The sequence below is a fragment of the Dunckerocampus dactyliophorus genome, chromosome 9 (assembly GCF_027744805.1).
Source record: "Dunckerocampus dactyliophorus isolate RoL2022-P2 chromosome 9, RoL_Ddac_1.1, whole genome shotgun sequence".
NCBI classification, from domain to species: Eukaryota; Metazoa; Chordata; class Actinopteri; order Syngnathiformes; family Syngnathidae; genus Dunckerocampus; species Dunckerocampus dactyliophorus.
In genome coordinates, this window is record NC_072827.1 from 27,822,890 (window position 1) to 27,846,866 (window position 23,977).

A 23,977-nucleotide genomic window follows, 5' to 3' on the forward strand; every position below is an offset into this window, starting at 1 on the left:
TAGCAATGCAGCCCATTTTATTAGTGCTTTTTACTCTTTTTTTCTTATTCTGCCGCCATCAAGTTCGGTCACAGTGCTCAAAAGACCCCCACAAGTTATATCGCTTGATGCGTCTCAACGGCGCGAATATTGGGCCACTAGATTCGGTACACCAAGAATGTTATTATCCCTGTGATAACAGCATGTATTACGACACGTTTTATATCGCTGGATGCGTCTCAGTGGCGTGGATTGTGCTGTACTCTGTATATGTATTTTATAACATTTTGTGTAACCATGGCAACGTAATTCCTGAAAAACCGATAGAAATTAGAATTATTAGCTGCACCCAACATGTTTACCGCCACACTTTACATATTGTCCAATGCAGGTGCCAAATTGAATCGGTACTTTGAATAGGCACTGTTTTTCCAGTGGCAGTGGAAGTCACATGACAGCCCCTCCCCTCTGGCACACTAAACTTAGTTTTGATAATATCTTTATTTAACAAAGCATGTTTACATACAGTCATGCCAGCATTGTTATCCCAATTGCAGTATGTGCTTCATTGCACTGTATCTTCAAATGTTACAGTTTATTTAGCAATTATAAACAGGTACATTTCATTAACAAGAGCCTTTAAGTGACCCATTACATTTGGGTGAGCAAATGATTCCAGAACATCTTACCCTTTGTGTGTTAGTACAATTATTCGGACATTTACATGAATGCATCAGAATTAATTCCATGTTTCCTCAGGGGGGAAAAAAACAGTCATAATTTTATTTAAAACCATGACGACGAAGGGTCGAGGGTCACATACAAACACCGAATCAACTTGCATACTAGATCGTAAGTGTTTGACATGAGGTCACACATATGCGTTTGTGGCCAATGCTGCAGAGCTGCTGCCTCCACTCTTCCTGCTACTGCTGCTACTACTACTACTTCTATTACTACTACTACTACTACTACTACTAATGCTGCTGATCTGTGACATCCCACTGTCACTAATATCCGTAAGAGGTAGCTTCTTCTTTGGGGGCAGAGCAATGTAGGGATCAGGGAACATGTAGGCAGGCTCGCTTTGAGGGCTGAAAGATAAAATGAATGTACTGTATAGGTGTGTTATGTTTCTTAGCTTAGCAATGATACCATGGCAACACTCTTTACCTTGACTGGCATCCTTCCCTCCCTGCAAAGATACTGTAAATGAGACCTCCAACCACAAGCAAGGTGGAGCCTGCCCAGCCGATAAACACACCAACACCTATTTCAAACCTTTAAAGAAGATATGTGCTTTAATAACAGGACCAAAGTTGATATCACATGGTCTGCAATGTGTACTTACTTCTGTTCTCTGTAGTTAGGGTCTTGGAATTCTGCTCTTATTTTGTTTCCATAGTAGGAGAAAGCCGTCATGGAGCACAAACCTGAAGCAAAGAGTCTTATGAATTACACTGCCAGTGTATTAGATACACTTGCACAGTCTATGAGGGTTGTATCAGAGTGGATATGGCAACTGTAAAGCTGAAAGTGCTGCTGTTGTAAAATGATGTACAGCCTATTTTCCCAAAGTGGGGTACGCGTACCCCCAGGGGTATACCAATTGTGATAGGGGGTACGTGAATTAAAAACGAAAAACAAGTAGCGTCTAACGCTCACAATTACGAGTGAGCCTGAATGCCTCACGGCGCGAGGGGACCAGGGCAGGAAAGACTAAGCGCGTGAAGTTGTTCATTGCTCTGTGTGCAACATATGAACAATTAAGTAAGTTTGATGATTATTTTGTACATTAAGAGTCTTTCATCTTGAAGAATTCATTTATATCCAATCCCCGCATGGAGTGGGGATTCACCCGAAAATGAGGCATTGGTATGTATTTGTATATGTATTTTTGTGTTTCAGATACTAGTAAGAAGGGAGTTGTGGTTCTTTAAGAATTGGGACACCATGGAACGATTCCGGTCAGATAATCATTTAATCATCTTTATTATGCAAGCGGATAGGTTCTTTTAGCAACATATGTGTGTGGCCAGAGGAGCGTGGTTTTGTCCAAAGGGTGTGTGTGTCCAAAAGGTTGTGGTCTTGTTGAGTCACACAACGCACTCAGATGATGGGCACTCCATGTTCAACAAACACGATCTAAACTAGCAAACTGCTATCAGTGCTGAGCTAGCTTTTTTCTAAGAATGGTGCGTTCCGGTGCATCACGTGACTCCTCCGGCAAAAGTTGCTGCTACATTCAGGGACCCTTGGAAATCACAGGAAACGCAGCCAATCATGCACATGCAGCCCAATTGTGATTTAAATCACGTGATATTTACAAAAATAACCACTTGTTGCTCATAACAGTAAGAGCTACAAAATGGCCTACTTATAACAGACGTCAATGTTACACAAATAGACTTTCAGACAGATACGGCTTTACGATTGTTAAACTTTGTCCTTCAATTTGGTATGAAACATTGTGAGTGGACAAAAAAAGTGAAGCTCAAATTGAAGCCATTCAAATGGAAGGGTGCCAACGCAGACTGGAATGAAAGTTATGTAGGACGATTACTTATCTGTTTATCAGTGCTCATGTCAAACTTTATGCAAATGTCACCATGCAAAATACACGCTTTTGTCTCGGAATTACTGTAATCAATTAACCAAGTAATTCTGTTCAATATTAATAAATGCCTTATCCCTAAAAGATGGCTGTGCCTCATCTTACCTCCAATCAAGTAATTCATCCCCCCAGCAAAGGTCACTCTGGCTTTAGCGAGGTCGGACCCCCCGATTTTGGTGCACTTCATTCCCACCATGACCAGCACCGACCCGAAGAACGACAGGATGATGGCGGTGATGATGAGGGCTCGGCACATGTGAATGTCCCCTTCAAGAGAGCACCAAAAGGAGTGTTTTTATTCTACGCCCGTACAAAATACGAATGTAACACAGGTTAGCATTAGGGCTAAGTGGAGCAATGCCCATCCCTTCCAGCAGACGGTGCTGTTGTGGAAAATGTGTGTTCTTTTATCTTCAAGTATAAGAAGTAGGCTGTTTTGGCCTTCTTGCCTATTCTCTGGTTGAAAAAACACTATAGCCTCATTGGTAGGTTTACATGAAAATAGGGCAGAGCTCTTCAGTCAGGAAGGAAGGACATTTCCGACTTTTTTTTCTCGTAAATTTCCGACTTTTTTCTTGTAAATTTTTGACTTTTTTTCTCGCAAATTTCAGCGAAAAAAAAGTCGTAATTTTACAAGAATAAAGTCGTGAATTTACGATAAAAAACATTGCAAATTTATGAGGAAAAAAATTCATAAAGTTGCAAGAAAAAAAGCCTTAAATTTCTGAGAATAAAACTGTAAATTTCCGAGAGAAAAAGTCGTAAATTTATGAGAATAAAGTCGTAACATTACGTGTCGTTGTGTCATACATGTGAGAGGAAAAAATAGAGCATAGCTCTTCAGGAAGGAAGGAAACTTTCTTCTTGCTTCAGGGAAGCCTTATAACGTGGCAGCAAAACAGAGCAGTTGAACACAAACAGGAGACACGGCAGGGCGGCACAAAAGAGATTGATTGACAATGGTCTACAGCCAATCAGGATGCAGAAAACCATGGGCAGTGCGAACAGACGAAAGAGGGAAGAGAGAGAGACACTCAGCTTCCCACAATGCAGTTCTTCTTAAAAGGCCAGGCTCGTCCTGTAACAGCCTTCATTTGCTGTAATAAAAAAAAGAAGCACTAAAAAAATTCAGCGAAACAGCGAATCCGTGAAAGGTGAACCGTGATAGAGGGAAGGAACACTGTAATAACACAGCAATATTACAAAAATATGATTTTATTATTATTATTTTAGAAGAATAAAGTTCTAATTAAGTCAAGTAAAAAGTCAAAATTTTACCAGAATAAAATATTACAAGAAAAAGTCATAATAAAAATGTTACCTTTATTTACAATTATAAAGTCATAATATTACAATTAAAAATGTGCATTTTACAATCGTAATGTTCAAATATTATTTTTTAAATCACAATTTGAACATTTTTTGTTTTAATTTTACAAGAAAATTATTTAAAAAAATTAGAAGTCAGTGTTTGCACTTATCAGCAGCGATTGGGCAGCAAGCATGCCACTCCCACTCCCAACACAAATCATTACACGCAGCTCCAATCTCCATGTCTAGTGTGTAATGTGTTCGTTTTTTTCATTTTTAGGTTTTTCATGTGGAAACAGCACCGGAGTGAGGCGCTCATGTGAAAATACAACCTTTGTACTTACAGTTGAGCGCAAGCAAAGATGGGATTCCCTTGCAGTCAGACACACCGGTGGAATCAGACACACAATCCTTCCACAAGTTGGAGAAGTAGTTGGAGGTGGTCAGGACGATGCTGCCCACCTCAGACCAGGTCCAGATCTCAGTGGGCATGGTGGAACACACCAGGATCCATCCAGACACGCAGACCACAAAGCAGCCTATCTCCATGTACATCACCACAGTCCTGTAACCCATCTTATTTCTTTTTCTACAGCGAGAAGACGAAGAAGAAGAAGAGGTACATTCAGTCGCTCCTGCCAGCAGTGTGTGTGTGCGTGCAAACACGACGACATTGATGTTGATGATGACGGTTTGTTGGGTGCGTCAGCTCCTGTCATGTTTTGCACCACCACTCCTGTGTTTAGTGAGGGCCACCATCATGATGTGTTTGTTGTGTGTCGGAAATCCAAGCACTTACCAGCATGACCCAGGGAAAACCCACACAAGCATGCAAACTCCACACAGAGATGTTCCAACAGAGATTCAAACCCTCCGTCTCCCGACTGTGAGGCCGGCATGCTAGTCCCTATGAAAAAGTTGAAGTGATCTATTTTAATCTTGCTGTCCACAGTCGTGTTTAGTGCCGGGGTGTCCAAACCTTTTCCAGCGAGGGCCACATGCTGAAAAATGAAAGGATGCAAGGACCACTTTGATATTTTGTTCACCAAAACGTGCCGAGAAGTTATATATATTTTCCAGAAAAAAATAGCTGAAAAAACTATTATCAGTATGAACAGCTTTGCTCTTTTTTTTCCATTTTTGGAAATAAACTTTTTTAATAACCTTTGTACGTTTTTTTTTCCGTAGTATTGTGACTTTATTCACACATTATTATAACTTTTTCCTCAATCAAATTTTCTAAAAATGACATCTTTATTCTGGGTTTTTTTTTGTTTGTTTCTCATAATATTACGACTTAAAAAAAACAAAAACAAATTTTTTCTTTAACATTTCAACTCTATACAACTAAAGTTCCCTCACAATATTATGAGTTTGTTCTCGTAAAATTGCGCCTTTTTTTTGATAGAATACAACTTTTTTCTCTTGATGTTTTGACTTTATTCTTCTAATATTACAGCTGTTTTTTCCATTTCTGCCGGTTTTGTTCAACTTTGTTTTTCAACTATTCTTATTATTACGTTTCTTAATTAACTTGCAACTGAGTTAACAGAATATTATGTTATTCTTGTAAAATTATGACTTTTTCTCCTTAGATTAAAACTTTTCCTTTTAATATTTTATTATAATGCAGATTTTTCAGTGTTTGTTTTTGTTGTTATATTTTTGAAATGTGCCAATAAAACATGTGGTCCCCGGCCACAATTTGGACATCACTGGTTTAATGTAACATGACAAAATACATAATAATAATAATGGATTAGATTTGATATAGCGCTACCCATCATTCATTCACTCCTAAGTCACACACTGCTGGTGGTAATCTATATCTGTAGTCACAGTAGCCCTGAGGTACTGTAGACTGACAGTATCAGTAACCACCACCAAACATTCATTCACAGGTGGGTGAAGTATCTTGCCCAGGAGCACACAACAGTGACTCGGTGGAGGGAGGATCGAACCGCCGACCTTCCGGTTTTTGGACGACCTGCTGAGCCACTGCCGCTACATGTAATGTAAGTACAAACCTTCTCCTTCTGTAAAAGATGTTATGAAAGTGTAAATATGCAAGTATAGTTAGCGAGTACGCTCACCATGACTTAGTATACACATGCTATATCTGCATGTGTTTTGCAGGAAAGGATCATAGTGCACAAAAGGAGTAAAAAGACTTGCACCGCTTGTCAAAGATACATTGACTTCTTTTATTGCCTAGACAGATATTTCTTTCAAAGATATGAGTTTTTAAAATTATGCTGGCAAATGAAAAGTAAACAATGTGTTTTGCAATGTTCAATCATTCTGACAAGGCCTGAAATAACGAACTGCTGTACAGTACATGCGCTTCATGTTGGCCACACAGTCAGGAGGTCGAGAGGATCTGGGTTGGAGTCTCCATTCCCGTGCATGGGTTTTCTCCGGGTACTGGTTTCTTCCCACATTTCCACAAATATGCATGTTAGGTTTATTGATGTGAGTGGTTGTTTGTCGAAATGTGGGGGGGAAAAAAGTAACAATATTCCAGTATTAGTCTCTGCTCCTGAGAAAGCATAATATAATATACAATATTATTACAATACAATAATATTACAACTTTATTGTCATGATATTTTTTTCCTTGTAATTGTATTTTCTTTTGTAATTCAGCATGGCCCTATACTAGAGTTCACTGAGGAGACGCACATGGAGAGACTAGACAAATACATCTCTTCCAGACATCTTCTCAGGTGTTGTTGCAGAAAGCTTGGAGATCTTAGAGCTGCTGGATCTCCCTGTGGTATAGTACGATCCATAAAGCCTGGAGGGTCTGTAGTAGCCTGTGTAAAAGCTTCGTCCTCGTGATCGAGGGTCCACGTACGTGCCTCCTCCGTAGGCGTAGATCACTCTACTGCAGGACCAAGCATGCATGAACATGACTGAGAAAGACAGTGAAATAAAGTGCGGGGATACCTTTTGGGTATGAGGACTCTGTAGACTGTGACGGCGTAAAAGACAGCTCCTAGAAGGATGAAAAAACTTCCAACTAGTCCGAGAAATATGGGCGGTCCTAAGTCGTACCTGGGGTTGGTTCCAATGCAAAAAGACAGCATTATTAGCATGCTTGCAGCAGTTAGAAGGTGATAGAAGACTGTACCGCAAGATTCCAGGTGCCAGGCTGGGAGCAAAGGACGTCCTGGCGATCCTGTTGATGTATAAGCAGTAGGCCGCAATGTCCGACATACCTGTGTGCATGTACGGTAACGGCAACGTGAGGGCAAAACAGGAGCAGGAACAAAACCTGACTTTCTTAAAGTTGGGCTCACCGCCTACGAAATGAAAGACCGCTCCTGCCAAAAGCATCTTGTCCTTGTTTGCCTGCTCCCCCCCAATGTAGGTGCACTCCATGCCCAGGAAGCACAGCACTGCAGCGAAGAAGCCAAGCGTCAGGCCGCACATCAGCAAGCCTCGTACGCCCTGCACATACGCTGCCACAAATGACGAAACACTGTTAAAAAAAAAATCTTACATGCTGAAAGAAAATGCTAACGTGGACGCGTTGTGGAGAAATTTCAAAGTACTTCGCCAGATTATTTTTTTTTGTGTTGCTTTTTTATCATTTGCTTTTTTAGAATTAATGCAGATTAGTAATTTTTTCATTTTAATATTTGATTAAATTGACATTTTACCATGCAAGTATGTACATAATATTTATAGCGCTGTCAAATGATAGAAAATTTAAATCAGATTAATTACAGTTTTTAAATTCATTAATCATGATTAATCACCATCAGCAGCTATGTCTGAAATATGCCCATTTCTACTGTATTTGATGAACAGAAAGATAAATGACAGGACAGGATTATATATATTTGTATGTATTAACAGCTCCAAATGAACAGAATATGTCAATCCAGCTAAAAGATACCACACAAGTCAAAAAATCTATTTGTCTAACTCTAGTATCTTTAATGGTAGCAGAACACTGGAATCACACTTTAAACCTTGTTATGATGACCAATGAGGGTTTGTGTTTCAAGGCTTCACGTAATTTAAGGTAAATTTACTTATTTTCAGTGTATTTTCCAGCATACTTATATACAGCAAATTGTACATCCGAGGTAAGAGTTACGAAGTGAGTGGTAAGAATATCCACTTCTTGTTTTTCTTCATCTTCCTGTTTATTTACACACACACACCCATTACAAAGCTGTTTTTCTGATATCCGCAGTGTCCCTGAATGCATCTCGCCTGCTAGTAATGAGAATGAGGAAGTGGTGTTCCCAGGATGACCGGACTCGAGACGTGTGTGAGTTGCAGGTACATACCGTGTATGGTATTGGAATTGTACTGCTGTGTTCAGGTCAGAATGACGTCATAAAAGAGCGCCAGACTGTGACTGTGTGGGGACTCCACTGTGTTTTATTTTGCTGTGTGTTCCACTGTGCTTATAACAGAGGCGTGCTTACTCTGTTGCAATGCGTTAATTACACAAAAAATGTTAGGTAATTCATGAAATAAATTAGTTACCGCCGTTAACGAGTTATTTCTGACAGCCCTTAATATTCATACATTTTTATAGTGTATATATGTAATGATTAATGAATAAAATTGTTCAGCAAAAATATTTTTTATGGGCCACCAATGATTGTGCTCCTTGAGGTCTGCCTAGCAACAAGTTGCCAGGAAAATGTGAGGAGGAAAAAAATATCACGTTTAGAGTTCTATCTACAGTATCTATCTATCATGATAAAATGTCTGTGACAAGCTAAAAAAAACATATCACATTAGTTGGAAATATTTAAATAGTTTTATATAGACTGACAGACTATGTACCATATTTTTTAAAAAAGAAAAACCTGTTAGAGGAAGGCTGCCTAACAAGCTAACCTGGTAGCGACTATATTGACGGCTAAATGGCAGGCTAAAGCACAAGCCAAAACAGGAGAAAATAGCTAGAAAGAACCGAAAATTAAGTTTAAAAAAATAATTAAAAATAGCATTTGTTGGATACAAATACACACATACAAGATATATATGTATATATAAAAAAGATAAACACATATAGAGGTCTAGCTAACTAACTAGCTAGCTGGCAATGGAAAATAACAAGCTAAGCCACAGGCTACAAACAAGCAATATGTAAAAAGGGAGACAATAGTTTGAAAGAGTTGAAATAGGAGGAAAAAAAATTACATTTGCTGGAAACAATTACCGGTACACATTTCTATACGGACTGACTGTAAAATTATAAAAAAAAAAAAATGAAAAACACATTTAAACAAACTAGCTTAGCTAGCTGTTAATGTCACATAACAGATGGCAGACTAAAAACAGACAATAGCTAGGAGAGTGAAAATATAATACGTTAGTAAATATGTATTTGTTGGCAAAAAATATTTATACATTTCTATACGGACTGCTGAGAAAGATACACAAGAAAAAAAAAACATACACAGTATTGAATTATACAGACTGGTTTTCAGATTTTTTTTAAAATCCTTAAATTTGTAGGTGCAACATTTATTTATTTGTGTAATTTATAGTATGTTTCTTATAAGAATCTAGCTGAGCATGTCAAGAACATCCCGGATGTAATATACTTCAATGCAAACATACAGTAATGGTAGCAGAAGTATGTCAAGACAAAGAAAAGCAGTCTTACTGCTGACGCTCCATAGCACGGGGAAGTCTCTACAGTTGGTGACGGCAGTGGAGTCAGTGAAGCAGTCCTTCCACAGATTGGACCAGTACCAGGCCACCTTGATGATGAACGACCCCCCCTGGCCTCCTATTTGAGTGATCCTCCAGAAGTCCATGGCCATGGTGCACAGCACAAACAGCCAACCCAGCGTTGATATCAAGAAGCCACACACTTGAATAAAACGCTTATGCATTTTACAGAAAAAGATGTCAAAATAATTATCGGAGACAGCAAGTGGAACAGACAGTATGACTGTTTGTGTGTGCGTGTGTGTGTGTGTGTGTGCGTGTGTGTCATCAGTGTTGATGAGGGTTCTGGACCTTACCGATTGCTGTTTACTGTCAACATGTTGGAGTGTGTCATCACACTACTTCCAGCTGATAACGCAAGCTTATACCTTCATTTTCTATCCACGATGGCTTAGAGCAGGCTTTTTTTTTTTTTTTGCCTTTTTGCTCTAGTTTTCCCGTGTTTGCTTTTTTTAGTGTTTCATTTTATTTCCACAGTGTGCCGCAGGCCACTAATAAACGAGCCACGGCACTTTGGACACCCCTGGCTTAGCGCAGCATACAGAAAAGACAAGGAATCACAAGGCAGCAGACGCTACTGTCTGGTTGTTTTACTTTAATTCACACACGGTCTTCTGTTAAAAGAAGCAATGCAACAAACATATCCAAACACCACAGTACAAAACAAGTTAATGGTTACATCAATGACGTGTTTGACACACTGCACTTAAATATAATGTACAACCAGCAAAACAATAAATACTCATTTCAATTTTCTCAAAATATGTGTTGTCTTGGGATCGTATTTGTTATTGGAATTTTTTGGGGTTGTTTTTTGTATTTTGAAGGTGTTTTTAGGTGAAAACAAGCAAACAAATGAAGATTAAATTAAGCGAAACACGCTTTGTGGGTTGTTTTTTTCCGTTTTCGAGACAAAAACAAACTTTGAAATTTTTGCTTTTTGGTTTAAAAAAAAAGCAACATTTTTTTTGTTTATCAGAAAATCAATTGAAAGCTGTTTCTGTCTTTTTTCTGATAAAAAGAAGAAACCAAAAAACTTTAGGGGTAAAAAAAAATTAAAATCTAAATCTGTCGATATATTCTTTTAACTTTTTCCGTTTTTGGAGTGAAAAATGATTTAAAATTAAAAATTAGGCAAAGCATTTTTTTAATCCGAAAAAATAACATGTCATTTTTGTTTGCTTTCACAAAAAAACAAAAAAAAAAACGCTTTGCGATACAGCCATCCCTTGTTTATCGCGGTCAACTGCTTACAGCCCTGACTGTGATAAGTAGGATTCTTTATTTATAACTCGATTTTTTTCATAGTTAGAGCACAAGAAACTTGTTTGCAAACTTCTAAATACATTTTTTAACATTATTAGAGCCCCATGGACATGAAATAACACCCCTACAGTCACCATAACACTCGTATTACCCAAATATAGTAGACATAATATAAAATAAGACATAATATAAACTCACATTAGCAGTGGGAGAATTTATTGTTCCTTTTTTACTGCCGGTTTTTGTAGCGTAAGAACTTCCTGTGGCAGCTATTGTCTCATCAATGTAACATTACCGACAACTAGTGACCATTTTCTGAATGCCTTGTATTTATATTTTAGTTCATCTAGCCATTTTTATGCTTAAAAATGCTTGATTGAGGCTAAAAATGTGTCGAATGTGCTTAGATACACATTTTGTTTGACTAACAATAGGCCATATTCAACCACGAAACAGCGATGTTTTATGAATTAATATACGTGGAAAAACTGTGATAGAGTGAAGTGGTGAAATTCGAAGCGCGATGTGGTAAGGGACAACCGTGTATGTTGTGCTTTGATTTGAAAAACAACAAAAGAATATATTATTAGGCCTGTCACAATAACAAATTTTGTTGGACGATAACCGTCCCACAAATTATTGTCGATAAACGATACTATTGTCAACCATTTTCAAGATTCAAGAGTTTTATTGTCATTTGCACAGTAGAACAGGTAGTTATACTATGCAATGAAATTCTTGTTCTGTTCATTTCCCGTTGTAATGATAATATCAGGCATAATCATGCAAGCACATCGCATCAAAAGCAACATTAATTTCTCATGAGTATTTAACATTGTAATTGGACTCTCAAGAGCTTTTAAATAAAATAAATTAAACAAACAAAAAACATAATATAACACAAAAAAAATCAGAAATCACAATATTTCTGATTTTGAATCAGTGTCACTTTTGTTATTGTCTGAATGTTGTGAAAAAAAGAGAAATAACCTGTCAAAATGTGTTTGGTGCACAGTCAGGTGTTATGCTCCGGGAATCCCGGCAGCTGAAACGTACGATCCACCGTTTTGTATTATTTATTTCATTATCTTTGTCACAAACAAAATGACGATGTGCAAACGGGCTGAAATTGACATCAGATCGTGTTTTATACGCAACAAGCACGAAGAAAGTATTCGATCGCATAGCACACGACACACACAGCTAGCAAGGGTGCACTCGCTAGCGTGTAGCGTGCCTCTCCTCACAAAGAGACTGAATGACTGACAGGAGGGTTCACTCACTCAGTACATTCCACTATAGAACCAACATACCCAGGTGCCGAGACAAATACACAGAGTGACACCTCTTGTCATCAAGCCTGTTTGGTAGAGAGAGAAGAGGAAAACAAACATGCACGCACATGTCAATCTATCGAGACCGGCAAAATTAGCGACTTTGTTTTTATTTATCGTGCGATTAATTGATTTATTGATTATCTTGAAAGGCCTATATCTTATACTTAATATATACCGGATATTTATGTTGCTATTTGAATTAAAAAAAAAAAAAAACCTTTCTGAGAAAGAAGAATTTTACCAGAAAACAAGCAAAGTAATTTTTGTTGCACTTGGGTAGCGACTCTATGCAGTAACTAATTCACCCGGTGTTCAACAAACACGTTTCCCGTGGCGTGCCGTTATCTTTTCTTTACAGTATCTCACAGGACTCACCGGTGGTTTATTAATATTCACATCATTTACACGTACACGTTCTTATCAAAGTTGGGGGCCCTGGAGGAGCTGCTGTAGTCAGGAGGTGGCCGCTGGCTTATAGACTTTCCTCTTTGGTGTGACGAGATATGAGAATGTGAGGCGGCGCCTTTGTAGGTATAGTCTGTATGGCTGTGGGTGTACAAAGACACATACGTGGATGAATAAGCCCTATTTGCCTAAATGCAGACCAAAATGATGAGGACCGACCTTTTCTTGAAACAGTCTGCCACAGAGAAACAGAGCACACCTCCTCCAAGAACACAGAGGACAGAACCTGCCCAGCCGATGAAGAGTGCCGCTCCCAGCTCATACCTAGAAGGGAGCAGAGCGGTTCTTAACGTGCTGCAGTTATGCTAATTAAGAGTCTTGATCGATAGTAAGAAATGGCTTACTTCTGTGCCACAAACATTGGGTTGAAAAAGTCTGACGTTATCCTGTGGGCATAGAGAGAGCATGCTGAAAGTGAACACAGACCTGAGGGGAAATGAAGAAGAACACATTACAGAGTTTCTCATACTCAGCTATCACTGGTCAATTACAATCAATTAGATGCAGTTCGTTGTCCAGGGCAGCTCTGCTTTACTCTCATTTAGCAGGGACTTGTGGACGTGGGTTCGACCACCGGTCAGGGTGCAGGGCTGACCTGCGTTGCAGGTATTAGTAAAGGCGCTATGATGGCAGGGCTCCAGACTGCAACGAAACCGTTGCATTTTGCGACTAAAATTTGAGACTTTGCGAGTAAATTATTCATCTACTGGCGCGTGTGCGACCAGATAAAAGCATGCGTCCTGTATCGAGTTGACAAGGGACACGCTACGTCCCTTATTACCGTGAGAATGAAAAATAGTCTGTAAAATGTGCAGTCAACCCACGACAGCTTGTCACAGGCTGAGCCTATCGATGCCAGCGTCTGCGATCGTTCACATTTCAGTCGCATTGCTGTTTGACTTTTCTGGCATCTTTGTTTACACACTTTTCCTGGCTGTCACTGCCCTCCCTGGCGGCAGATAGCTAGCTAGCGAGTTTTCCGCCTAGGCTCTGGTCTTCAGACTGCAAAAAAAACATTTTTTTACCACCGTGACATTTTGTCTTCAAAACATAGGAGCTATGTGGTTAGTTCAGACCTCGTTTTTGTCCCGCAGTGAAGCTACAAGTAGCACGTTTATGAGGTTCGTGCTAAAAATCCTGGAGCCCTGGATGGCCACAATTTGACCCCGGAAGTAGTAATTTCTCTTTCTGGTTTTTCCTATAGGGAGCGATTGATATTGAAACAAGAACTGCATCACAGAATGGATTGTTTTCAGCTTTGGAGGTTCCACTGCAGCGAGCAGTCAGACCTTTCACCCCTAGCTATGCATAACGTAAGAGTGTTGTGAGACAGAATGATGATCTAGTTATCCAGTAGAGAATTGGAACGGAGCCATGGTTTAGTTTGCAGCTAGTTTGGCCATTTGTGTCTTGCATTGTTGACAGTGAAAAAGGTTCTCGCGGTGACAAATCCATTCTGTCTTACCACTGAGAATAAAACTGACACCGGCAAAGCATGCGATCCTGGCTTTGCTCTTGTCACTTCCTCCTATTTTGGTACATTTCATCCCCACCAGAGCAAATATGGTCCCAAAAAAGCCCAGACAAACTGCAGCGATCATCAATCCCCTGCAGGCTTGGATGTAGCCTGCAAACACAAACACATACAGGGGTCACAATGCATTGGCCGCATCATGTCATGCACAAGGTCAACAAGCTATTGACCTTTTGTCACATAAAGCATGCGGTACAATTTGTCACGAGATGGCTGTTTTCAGCGAGCTTCTCGGCATTGGACCGCCCATTTCGATGTGATTTGGAGGCAAATATTGGCTCGGAACTAGTGAACCGTGGTCGAAAGTGCCTGAGGCTCACTGTCAATCTCCTTAATAGCCTTCAAGCTTCTCGAAGTGGAGCTAAACAGTGACTCATTTCAAGGCAAATAGACTAGAAATCAGATTCTATTTGAGCTTATCGAAGGAACAGCATAATGCAACATGAGGCGTCACGAAGAAGGTAAAAGACGAGCTGACCGTCCAACGCCAGCATGGAGGGAAAGTCTTTGCAGTTGGACACCCCGGTGGAGTCCGTCACGCACGTCTTCCACAGGTTAGACCAATAGGTCGCTGTGGTGATCACCGTCCCATCCAGCGAGGACACCTTCCAATAATCTGTGGGCAGGGTGGAGGACACTAGAACCCATCCCGAGGTGGCGACCGCAAAGGCCAGGATCTCCTGATACATGCTGCTCTGACTGCTCTGCTCAGACTGCTCCGATTACGTCGGCGGGGACCAAAGTTGGATTAATGGTTGCCAGTCTGTTCAAAATGTAGCCAGGTTCAATGGATAAGCTGCCACGGCTGGTTAATGTGTTGCGGATTGTTCTCATGTATGAGGATGCGTTTGGACCAACAAGTAGTCAGCGGTTGGGTCATGTGGTACTCAGGAAACTGTGACTCATGGTCAAGGACCATGACGGATGATTGGATGGTGCCCGTCATGGCGATTATGACTAAAGGAAGGGGCTGTGTATGAGCAATATGTTGGTGGTGTTGTGGGTTCATGTGCGCATCGACACTGAATAATAAATAACGTGAACATGAGGCTTTTGTACAACCGAGTGCTTTTTAAAAACACAATTTCTGATGTACAGTAAAGGCTATAGTTATTTACCTAAACCGATCAGCAGCAGGCAATAACAGGAGAGAGGCTGCTATTTCCGAAATGTGAAAAGTCATTATACTGTATTTAACAATTCATTTTAACATCAATAATGATTTGAAGTGCACGATAAAGTGCAAAGGAAAATGCACCTCTGTTTAACCACATGACCATGTATTAACAAGTGCAGTATATCGCACAACACAGCAACAACAGAACCAATATTGTAATGGTGGCAAGGAGCAAACTGCTCAGCCAGCATCAACATCGCAGTAAACAAAAGTACACAACAATATAAAGTGTAACACACGAGTTTCACACCAGCAAATGAGTAGCGCAACTAAGAGTTTAAAGCGCATGCAGAGATAAATAAAGCTGTTGGATTCTGTCCACTAGGGGTGTCACAAGATTTTGCGAGATTAAATTGTGACAAGATTTGTCGTTCAGAAAAAAACACACTTTGCCTGGGATGATAATGAATCAATGAATTAATCACACGCTAAATGAAAATGAATTGATAATTTCTTGATAATCTTGATAATCTTTTCCTCGACTCTTGCCTCCAAACAGGAAGGAAGAGGATTCAATCTGAGCGTTGCTTTGAGCACCTTGGCACGTTTGTTCCATAGTTCAACGGCATGAACGGAGTGAGTCCTTTTGTCAGCCATACAGTCTTTTTATTAGTTTATATTTGGGATGTCCTGGTACGCATTTTTTAAAATAAATTTGTGGTGTGATTTAGAATATATGAATTTTTTTTAACAAACTCGCTTCAGCGTAATAGTAATTTATTGATGGTCACTAGCATAAACAACCAGCGAGCAACCAAACTTCCCGTGCAAGCAGTGGCGGAGCCAGAAAGTTTTCATTGGGGCGACCAAGTTGAGACCATTACTCACTTAGGGGTGGCAATAATTCGATGCCTGAAATGTCTAGATGACCAATGGTGTGGCCACGGCCATCAATGGCCACCATGTAGCTCCGCCCTTGTGTTCGAGCTCCCTGCACATTGACACAGCAGTCCGGGAACCATGAGAGGGAACTACCGCTGTAGCTACGGAGCCGAATGTCCGACGTCCAACGTGAAACTAACTTCACCACCGTACACCGCGGACATGTCTGCATGATGGTGTTGCGTTTTCTTCTTGCGGGCGTCGGGAGTCGAGTGGCAACCAGCTTTGAGGCGCATCTCTGCACCTACCATGTTGGAGCGTGGCTCAGACTCACAAACGTGATACAGAAACCGGATCAGCCCGATCTTGTGGCCGATATTATCCGATCTTCAAAATACGGCGGATCGACATCACTAATCGGGACATCACTAATATATATAATAGTATATTATATATATTAATATATTATCATATATATTTTATATTTTTTCATTGCACTTTTCTTAAAAGTAACGTTAAAATCCCATCTCGTGTATCTTCTCCTCTCGTGACACGCCTACTGTCCACCCATGATAATTCAAATGCAGCTACTGCCATCTTGTGGAGTTAATAAAAACTACATCAGGAGGTTGCAGACAAGCCCCTCACTGTTCAAGTCAATGTTTTTTGGTTCGGTGCAAGAAAGACTCCGCAAATTATTTGCTTTCGTATACGATGCAAAATAGCAACACAGGGTAACTCACAGATAATAGTCCCATCATGCTCAAAATTTGTTTTTGCAACAGTCCTTAACATTGCAACATCCCTTTGTTCACTTAAAGTTATGATTTGTTTTCTTTTTCATAAATGTATGCAATTGCAATGTATGCAACAGTTTGAGAGGACCTTATTATTGGAACTGGATTGGTTTGGTGGAGAATTTTTGACAATACAGTTGTCCCTCGCCACGCCGCGCTTTGGATTTTGCAGCTTCACTCCATCAAGCATTTGTTCAAAAACATATTCATTAATAAATTTTGCTGTTTCGTGGTTGAATACAGCCTATCGTTGCTAAAAAACATATGCATATTGAAGCAAATGTTACGTATTACTTGCCTAAATTTAGCATTTTCAAGCATTAAAAATAGCTAAATGAACTAAATTACAAATATAAGGATTTCAAAAGACATTGTACATTCAAAGACGTGATGATATGTAATATTCTACACTGGTCACTAGGCGTCAGTAATGTTACTGTAATGTTTGGTGAGACACACAAGCACCAGACTTGATTGACGGAACAACAGGCTTCTATTGCAGTCAACAATAATTGTAACCCAATAATCATCATAATAATCACAAGGGACACTGCTGTGACCATAATCCACTCCAAGCTAAAACTCAACTCTGAACCCCCGACGGCACTTACTGTCCTCCACACGTCTGGAACACATTTATTGCAACTCACAAGCACGAGTCTTATGTCTACTGCGTGTCTATTATGTGTACTATATCAGGTAATACGAGTGTAAAAGTGGTGTACTATGGTGGTGTTATTTCATGTGTAGATGGCTCTAATAATGTTAAAAAACGCATTTAGAAGGCCGTAAACAGGTTTTCCATGCTCTAACTACGAAAATATTTCTTTTATAACTAAGGAATCCTACCTTGCAGAAATTCACTCATCACGGTATGGAAACAATTCACCGCGATAAACAAGGGATTATTGTCCACAACCATACATTTTTACTTTCTTTCGTGTGTGTGGACTAATGGGCATGGCTATGGCCTATGAATTAGTTGTCACCAAGCCCGATGGATCCTGCCTAGTAACAAGCTGGTGCTCCAATACAGTCTGTGATTTGAACTGAGTTTGACCTATTTAGCTGAGCTTTTTTTTTAATCATGAAGTTTTATAAACATTTAAAAATTTGCGCCTCACCATTTTTGTGGTCAATCAAAAAACACATACTGGTTGTCATGCCATCATACTGAGCTGTTTCTAATATTGTGCTAAGGGTAGCATTTATGCAGGTGTTCCTAAGACGTTACACATCAGGGGTGCGTCTAAAGTTACCCTACAGCAAAAGTGATGTTGTTCTACCATGAAAAAGACAAATGTATCATGTGATATTTGGATTGTGATGTGTTGAAACCATCTATTAATTATTGTGTGTAATTCGAGCAGTATGGGGCACTCACCGTCCAGGTTCAAGATAGTGTGATGCGGCCTACAGTGCAGAGCTCCGATGGCGTTCCCAGCACAGTTGTTCCACAGCCCTTGCAGCACCCATGTGGCCGTGATGACTGACGACGCCCGGCTGGTGGCCCTCCATTCATTGGACACTGTGGCGCCAATCGTGGCCCCAAGTCCTCCGAGGCCACTGAGAAATGCCAGAATTTGCAAGCCGGACATTTGCCTACTTTCAGAATTGAACGCGTTCTTTTTTAGCAGAAGAAATCCACACAATCACCCCCAGACAGGTAAATTACACTTTGGACATGTGTTTTCACTGGGATGATTTACAGACAGGACATCTCTCATGGTCAAGGATGGACAAAGGGACCTCAGAAGTCAAACAGTAATCTAAGTCTTAGATCGGAGTTAGTTATTAGAGTTTGCCAAAATACCTCCTTTGTGTGCCCATGTCTTGGTCTAAAAATAAGACCATGTGTCACATTAACACAAAGAATAATAATGAGTGAGCTTTCAATGGAAGCAAGGTGGCAAAGTCCAGCTATTGGTTTGTCATTCATTCATTTCAGGGCACTGGAATATTCAGAAAGTGGATCATTTCCAATTTAAAGGTGGGGGGACATGCAAACTCTCTAATAAACGAAACATGGCTGTTCCAACAAAATTTTTCTGGGGGCCACATTTTCAGAAAGCTAAAGACCTACTATACGACGATTACTCATACCTGTCAACCCTCCCGTTTTCCCTGGGAAACTCTCGTATTTTGCCCTTTCCCGACACCCTCACATGTAGTTTAATGTATTTTAACTTGAAAAAAAAAATCCCCCTGGTACTGCTGGAACAGCACAGCGACTTGGGCGACATTGGGTAACATCCGAGGACAGCCTGTATTCTCTGATTTTGTAGGCTACATAATGTCAGCACTGGTTTAGGTTTAGCCATATCATAATATATTTACATCATCGAATAGCTAATACAGTCATAAATACAATCAGAAGAACTATAGGCTAATCAAAGATCGTCTATATGACCAAAGTGTGCTGCTGTTTCTAAAGACCCACTTTTAAAGTGCTAGTCAAAGATCCTCTGTATGACAGGAGCACTTTTGCCATCCGCAAGGAGCTAAGGAGTCAAAGATCTTCGACATAACAGGAGTGCTCTGCTGTTTTAATGACCTATTGCAAAAATGCTTGTCAAAGATCAACTCTTGTCAAGTTTAGAGAAACGAAAGTGATTATCGCATTATCTGATAGACAGCTTTAAATAGGTAGAAACAAATCTTACTTACTTTATCTGTGTACAAACTTCAAATTATTTTATATTATTGGAAAATATTCACACATTTTGTCAACCATTTGCCATCCATTCGAATAAATTGTTAGCAGCGTTTACTTTGTCATTTATCTATGACGTCAACATTTTATTAGCATCATAGCACGTTTGCTCCGTGCTAGTCTCTCAGTCACCAGCAGATGACGCCAAACTTCACCTCTAAACGTCCCCTGTGTTGTGTTCACCACTTTGTAAAAGTAATCACGTCTTGAGTTAAACACATATACATTTCTTACTCCTCCGGTCTTATTTTTTTTATATGTGCACCATTCGGTGTGTTTTACCACTTACCAGTATACTTCCACTTTCTGTGGTGACTTCCGCCGGAGTTAAGGAGCCCTTGATTGATTGACACCTCTGCCAGACAGTCACAGCAGGACATGGGCGTGACTACAGCACACATACACGCCCCCTGCACGCACTACTCGGCTGCCAATGCCGGCCGTTTTCTAGAAACAAACGGTCCTCTCTGCAGATGTAATATTGACATAAACTCGCCAACAACTGTTTTTCTTCCTCTAACTTTCTCTTAGCGTGGAAGCAGAAAAAGTCCCCGTGTCGCTTTCCAGTAACATGGAAGCTCGGCGGAAAGACAGCAAGGATAATCCATTGGTACAGGCTAATCTTCTTTCCAAGATTTTCTTCTGGTAAGAAAACAGCAGTGTCAGACACACACCTGTATGTGATGGCAGGTATCCGCAGAAGTACCATACATCCCTTCGGGACAGAAGCACAAGTTGAATGTTTACAGTTGTATGTGTGCTGGGTTATTTATCTTCGAATACAAATTAAAGTAGGTAAATTTAGTACCTAGCATTAGCACAGCTCATTGGACATTTTATTAGGTACACCTAATGTAATGCAGTGGTCCTCAATTATTTTCTTTCATGCCCCTCTAGAGGAATGCGCCCCCCCCCCCCCCCAAACAAAAATTGTATGCTTGTCAGATTATTCCTTTTCAAAAAACTTTTTAACATTTGTTTTTGTTTTCTTACATTATGTGAGTCTCATTTGCAAATAGGCATCTACGTTCAGTTTGTCTTCTGGGTGTTGCCATAGTCAAGTAGCTATACAGCTCCCTTCAGAACGTGCAATCAGGAAGTAGCTATATTGCCATTGGGACGTGCAATGTGTCAGCCCTGACTCTTGTTGGGCTGTGGAAAATGTTTGCCTGAAAGTATGTCATGCTTATTATGCATCGTCTGTTAAAGTGGAACATACATTCAAATGTCTAATTAGTTGTCATACATTGAGGTGCTCGAAATCACCACGTAAATCGCTAATGCTAATCACTAGCATGTATATGGGATTTCCAAAGTTAATTAGCATCGAGTCAGAGAGAGTTGTTTTCATGCATTTTGTTTATTTTATTTTTTTTAATGTCACAGATAGATTTTTTGTATGTAAGTAATATTGACATGCTTGTTTAATTTTAAAGCACTGTTCAATCCAATGCTTACCAATTTAAGAGGCGCTGCGGTTAAAAACACAATAATGTTAAATTGTTTTTCACTTTCAAGTGTGGGTACTACTGTGGACCGTTACCTCAATTAGTTGCCACCCAAAAAGTTATGTGTGTATAATTATGATTGTTTCACATATGCACTGACTTTGTGTGTTGGTTTTCTAGTTGGTTGAATCCCTTGTTCAGGATTGGCTACAAGAGGAGGCTGGAAGAAGATGACATGTACAAGGTTCTTTCCGAGGATGCATCTGACAGACTTGGGGATGAGTTACAGTGGTAAGAACAACTCTTAAACTATTTTTTTATTCATTTTTGAACATTCGAAGTGTACGGTGCGTTAAAGAACCACGTCTAACCATGTAATAGCACCCTTATAATGAAATACTAACACCATAAGGCAAAACTCATACATCAATTAAATAAAACCTGCCTTTCCTCACCCACTTTATGGAAAATAAAATGACAACACAATGAAACATCCATCCATTTTTGAGCTGGAGCCTATCCCAGCTGACTTTGGGCACCCTCTCAGGGCACATATAGACAAACACCCATTCACACTCACATTCACACCTGTGGACAATTTAAGAGTATGCAGTTAACTAACCATGCATGTTTTTGGACTGTTGGAGGAAGCCGGAGTACCTGGAGAAAAAACAAATAATTGCAAATGATTAACCGGTGCAGCTGTGGAATTTTACTAATATCGTGCCTCTTCCGTTTTGCAGCTAAAATATTCAAAACACGATGCGGTGCATTTAACTGCAACAACAACATTGAACCTATTGTTAAATGAATACCTACCCTGACAGTGAGCATTGTACTTTGTAAATGCGTCATTTTTGTTGCAGCTCTTGGATTGGATCTAAGGTGTGCCTAATATTGTGAGTGTGTAAAAGCTAACCTGGTACACATGTATGTTCTCCGGGCTCTCCCCCTTTGAGGAAAGTTGATAGCATGGTTGATAATGTGCTTGAAGTTCAGCCCCCTATATATAGAAAGTATTGCTCAGCCTGTGGCACAAAAACAAGGCTGTCCTTTCCACACTGTTGTCACTATTTGGGAGAGAGACATTTGTAGGAATGGTTTGACTGAACGTCTTTTGGTGTAATGTAGTCAGCCTAGGAGCAGGTCGTCATGTCCAAGCTAAGATAATTATGTAGTGATGTCAAGTACTGGCTTCTCACGCATTCACAGATGTCATTTCTGTTTGTAGTGCCGTCTGCTCAGTAGCTTAGGTTGTCAGGGGCTTCTCCTGCAGGAAGACTATAGTGGTGTCAGCCGCTATGGGAGCTGAGGACCCTCAGTAACACAACAGTTCAAGTGTGTGTGAGCACCGGTGTTTCTTTGTTAAAATAATTCATTCGCGAGACACCCCCAAATTATTTTCGAACAAGGAGGAGGAGTTAGATGGGGTGGCATGGCTCAGGTGGTAGAGTGGTCACCTCCCAACCTGAAGGTTGCAGGTTCAATCCTCCGTCCTCATGTTGATCCTTGGGTGTGATACTGAAATTGCAGTTCCTTGGAAGTAGAAAACTGCTATACAAGTGAAAGATTTTACATACAATAGTATTTTTTCGACCAACACTAATATTAATATTATTATTAATATACTAATAAATCCATCCATCAATTTTTTTATGCCGCTTATCCTCACTACAGTCGCGGGGGTATGCTGGAGCCTATCCCAGCTGACTTTAGGCGAGAGGCGGGGTTAACTGGTTGACTGGTCACCAGCCAATCGCAGTGCACATATAGACAAACAACCATTCACACTCACATTCATTCCTAGCGACAATTTAAAGTCTCCAATTAACCTAACATGCATATTTCCGGAATGTGGGAGAAAACCCACGCACTCACAGGGAGAACATGCAAACTCCACACAGAGATGCCCAAAAGGAGATTCGTAACCAGATCTTCCCGATTTCCTTACTGTGTAGCCAAAATGCTAACCACTAACCAAAACTTACGGTTAAAATTACTGTGTATTAGAGTGTAATATGTATTGGAAATAATCATAATAAAACATGCATTATATAGTATCACAAAGCTATTATATTATTTTGGTATACCGTATTGGCCGCACAGCGGCCGAGGGGTTAGCCTGTTGGCCACACAATTAGGAGATGTGCAAGATCTAGGTCCGCCTTGTGCCTGAAGTCAGCTGGGATAGGCTCCAGCGTAGAAAATGGATGGATGGATATACCGTATTGTGGGAATGTATGAGTATGATGAAATAAATTGCAAAAGTCACATGGTTAAATGACATCATTGAAGTTGCTAATATAATTCAGTATAATTTATATTCAAACAATGAATAAATCTGATGTGTAATAGTATACTGTATGTCCATTCATTACAGTGTAATTAAACTGTGCTGTGATAGTCATGGAATACATTTTAAACCACCACTGTGTTCATTTGGTAACGGCATTGTCAGATGTCCTAGTAAATGTAACGACTGCCAACTAGACAGTGATACCATCTGTTATTTTAGTTAAAGAGCCGTTTATTTGTGGGGAGGCATTGGTGAGGCATGGTGTCTATTAGAGCGGAGGCCACTATTGGAGGAAACCAATGATACCCATTTGTTTCATATCACACACGTTTATGCTTTTCAAAGGTACTGGAACCAAGAAGTCAAGATGGCAGCAAACGATATGCGGCAACCCAAACTTACCAGAGTTCTTATAAAGTGTTACTGGAGGGGGTACATTCTAATTGGAGTATACATCTTTATAGAGGTACCATGCAACTACTCAATTTATTCTTAAAGAGGGCTTATTT

General features: G+C 40.0%; 4 protein-coding genes across 10 annotated transcripts in view; 1 reads left to right on the forward strand and 3 right to left on the reverse strand.

Annotated features, from left to right (window-relative positions):
• Window positions 1–510: 510 nt before the first annotated feature.
• On the reverse strand, window positions 511–4,591 carry LOC129187394 (claudin-10-like). The gene is made up of 5 exons (XM_054786571.1): window positions 4,249–4,591; window positions 2,699–2,860; window positions 1,331–1,412; window positions 1,153–1,260; window positions 511–1,073 (listed from the first exon to the last, which is right to left on the reverse strand). The coding sequence occupies exons 1-5, from the start codon at window positions 4,478–4,480 to the stop codon at window positions 851–853; spliced, it is 807 nt and encodes a 268-aa protein (XP_054642546.1). The 5' UTR covers window positions 4,481–4,591; the 3' UTR covers window positions 511–850.
• A 1,358-nt stretch (window positions 4,592–5,949) lies between these two features.
• On the reverse strand, window positions 5,950–9,863 carry LOC129187393 (claudin-10). 2 transcript variants are annotated; one of them, XM_054786569.1, is made up of 5 exons: window positions 9,546–9,863; window positions 7,207–7,368; window positions 7,038–7,125; window positions 6,854–6,961; window positions 5,956–6,791 (listed from the first exon to the last, which is right to left on the reverse strand). In XM_054786569.1, exons 1-5 carry the CDS (start codon window positions 9,775–9,777, stop codon window positions 6,596–6,598), a joined length of 786 nt encoding a protein of 261 aa, XP_054642544.1. In that variant the 5' UTR covers window positions 9,778–9,863; the 3' UTR covers window positions 5,956–6,595. The 2 variants fall into 2 exon arrangements, with proteins under 2 accessions (XP_054642543.1, XP_054642544.1); XM_054786568.1 differs by having other exon boundaries at window positions 5,950–6,791; window positions 7,038–7,368.
• A 2,441-nt stretch (window positions 9,864–12,304) lies between these two features.
• Window positions 12,305–18,680, reverse strand: LOC129187395 (claudin-10-like). The gene is made up of 5 exons (XM_054786572.1): window positions 18,396–18,680; window positions 14,147–14,308; window positions 13,026–13,107; window positions 12,841–12,945; window positions 12,305–12,762 (listed from the first exon to the last, which is right to left on the reverse strand). The coding sequence occupies exons 1-5, from the start codon at window positions 18,607–18,609 to the stop codon at window positions 12,618–12,620; spliced, it is 708 nt and encodes a 235-aa protein (XP_054642547.1). The 5' UTR covers window positions 18,610–18,680; the 3' UTR covers window positions 12,305–12,617.
• Window positions 18,681–20,092: 1,412 nt separating this feature from the next.
• The window catches only part of LOC129187568 (ATP-binding cassette sub-family C member 4-like), a 59,540-nt gene continuing 55,655 nt past the window's right edge, over window positions 20,093–23,977 (forward strand). For 2 of the 6 annotated variants that reach the window (XR_008572436.1, XM_054787037.1), the window contains exons 1-3: window positions 20,093–20,369; window positions 21,353–21,463; window positions 23,814–23,934. Coding sequence is in view for 4 of the 6 variants with exons in the window: in XM_054787037.1 (XP_054643012.1) it covers window positions 20,296–20,369; window positions 21,353–21,463; window positions 23,814–23,934 (306 nt within the window). In the remaining 2 variants the exon portion in view is untranslated. Of the gene's footprint in view, window positions 20,370–21,075; window positions 21,126–21,352; window positions 21,464–23,813; window positions 23,935–23,977 lie in introns of those variants that run through there. The other 4 variants (XM_054787038.1, XR_008572435.1, XM_054787035.1 and 1 more) reach the window with 4 other exon arrangements.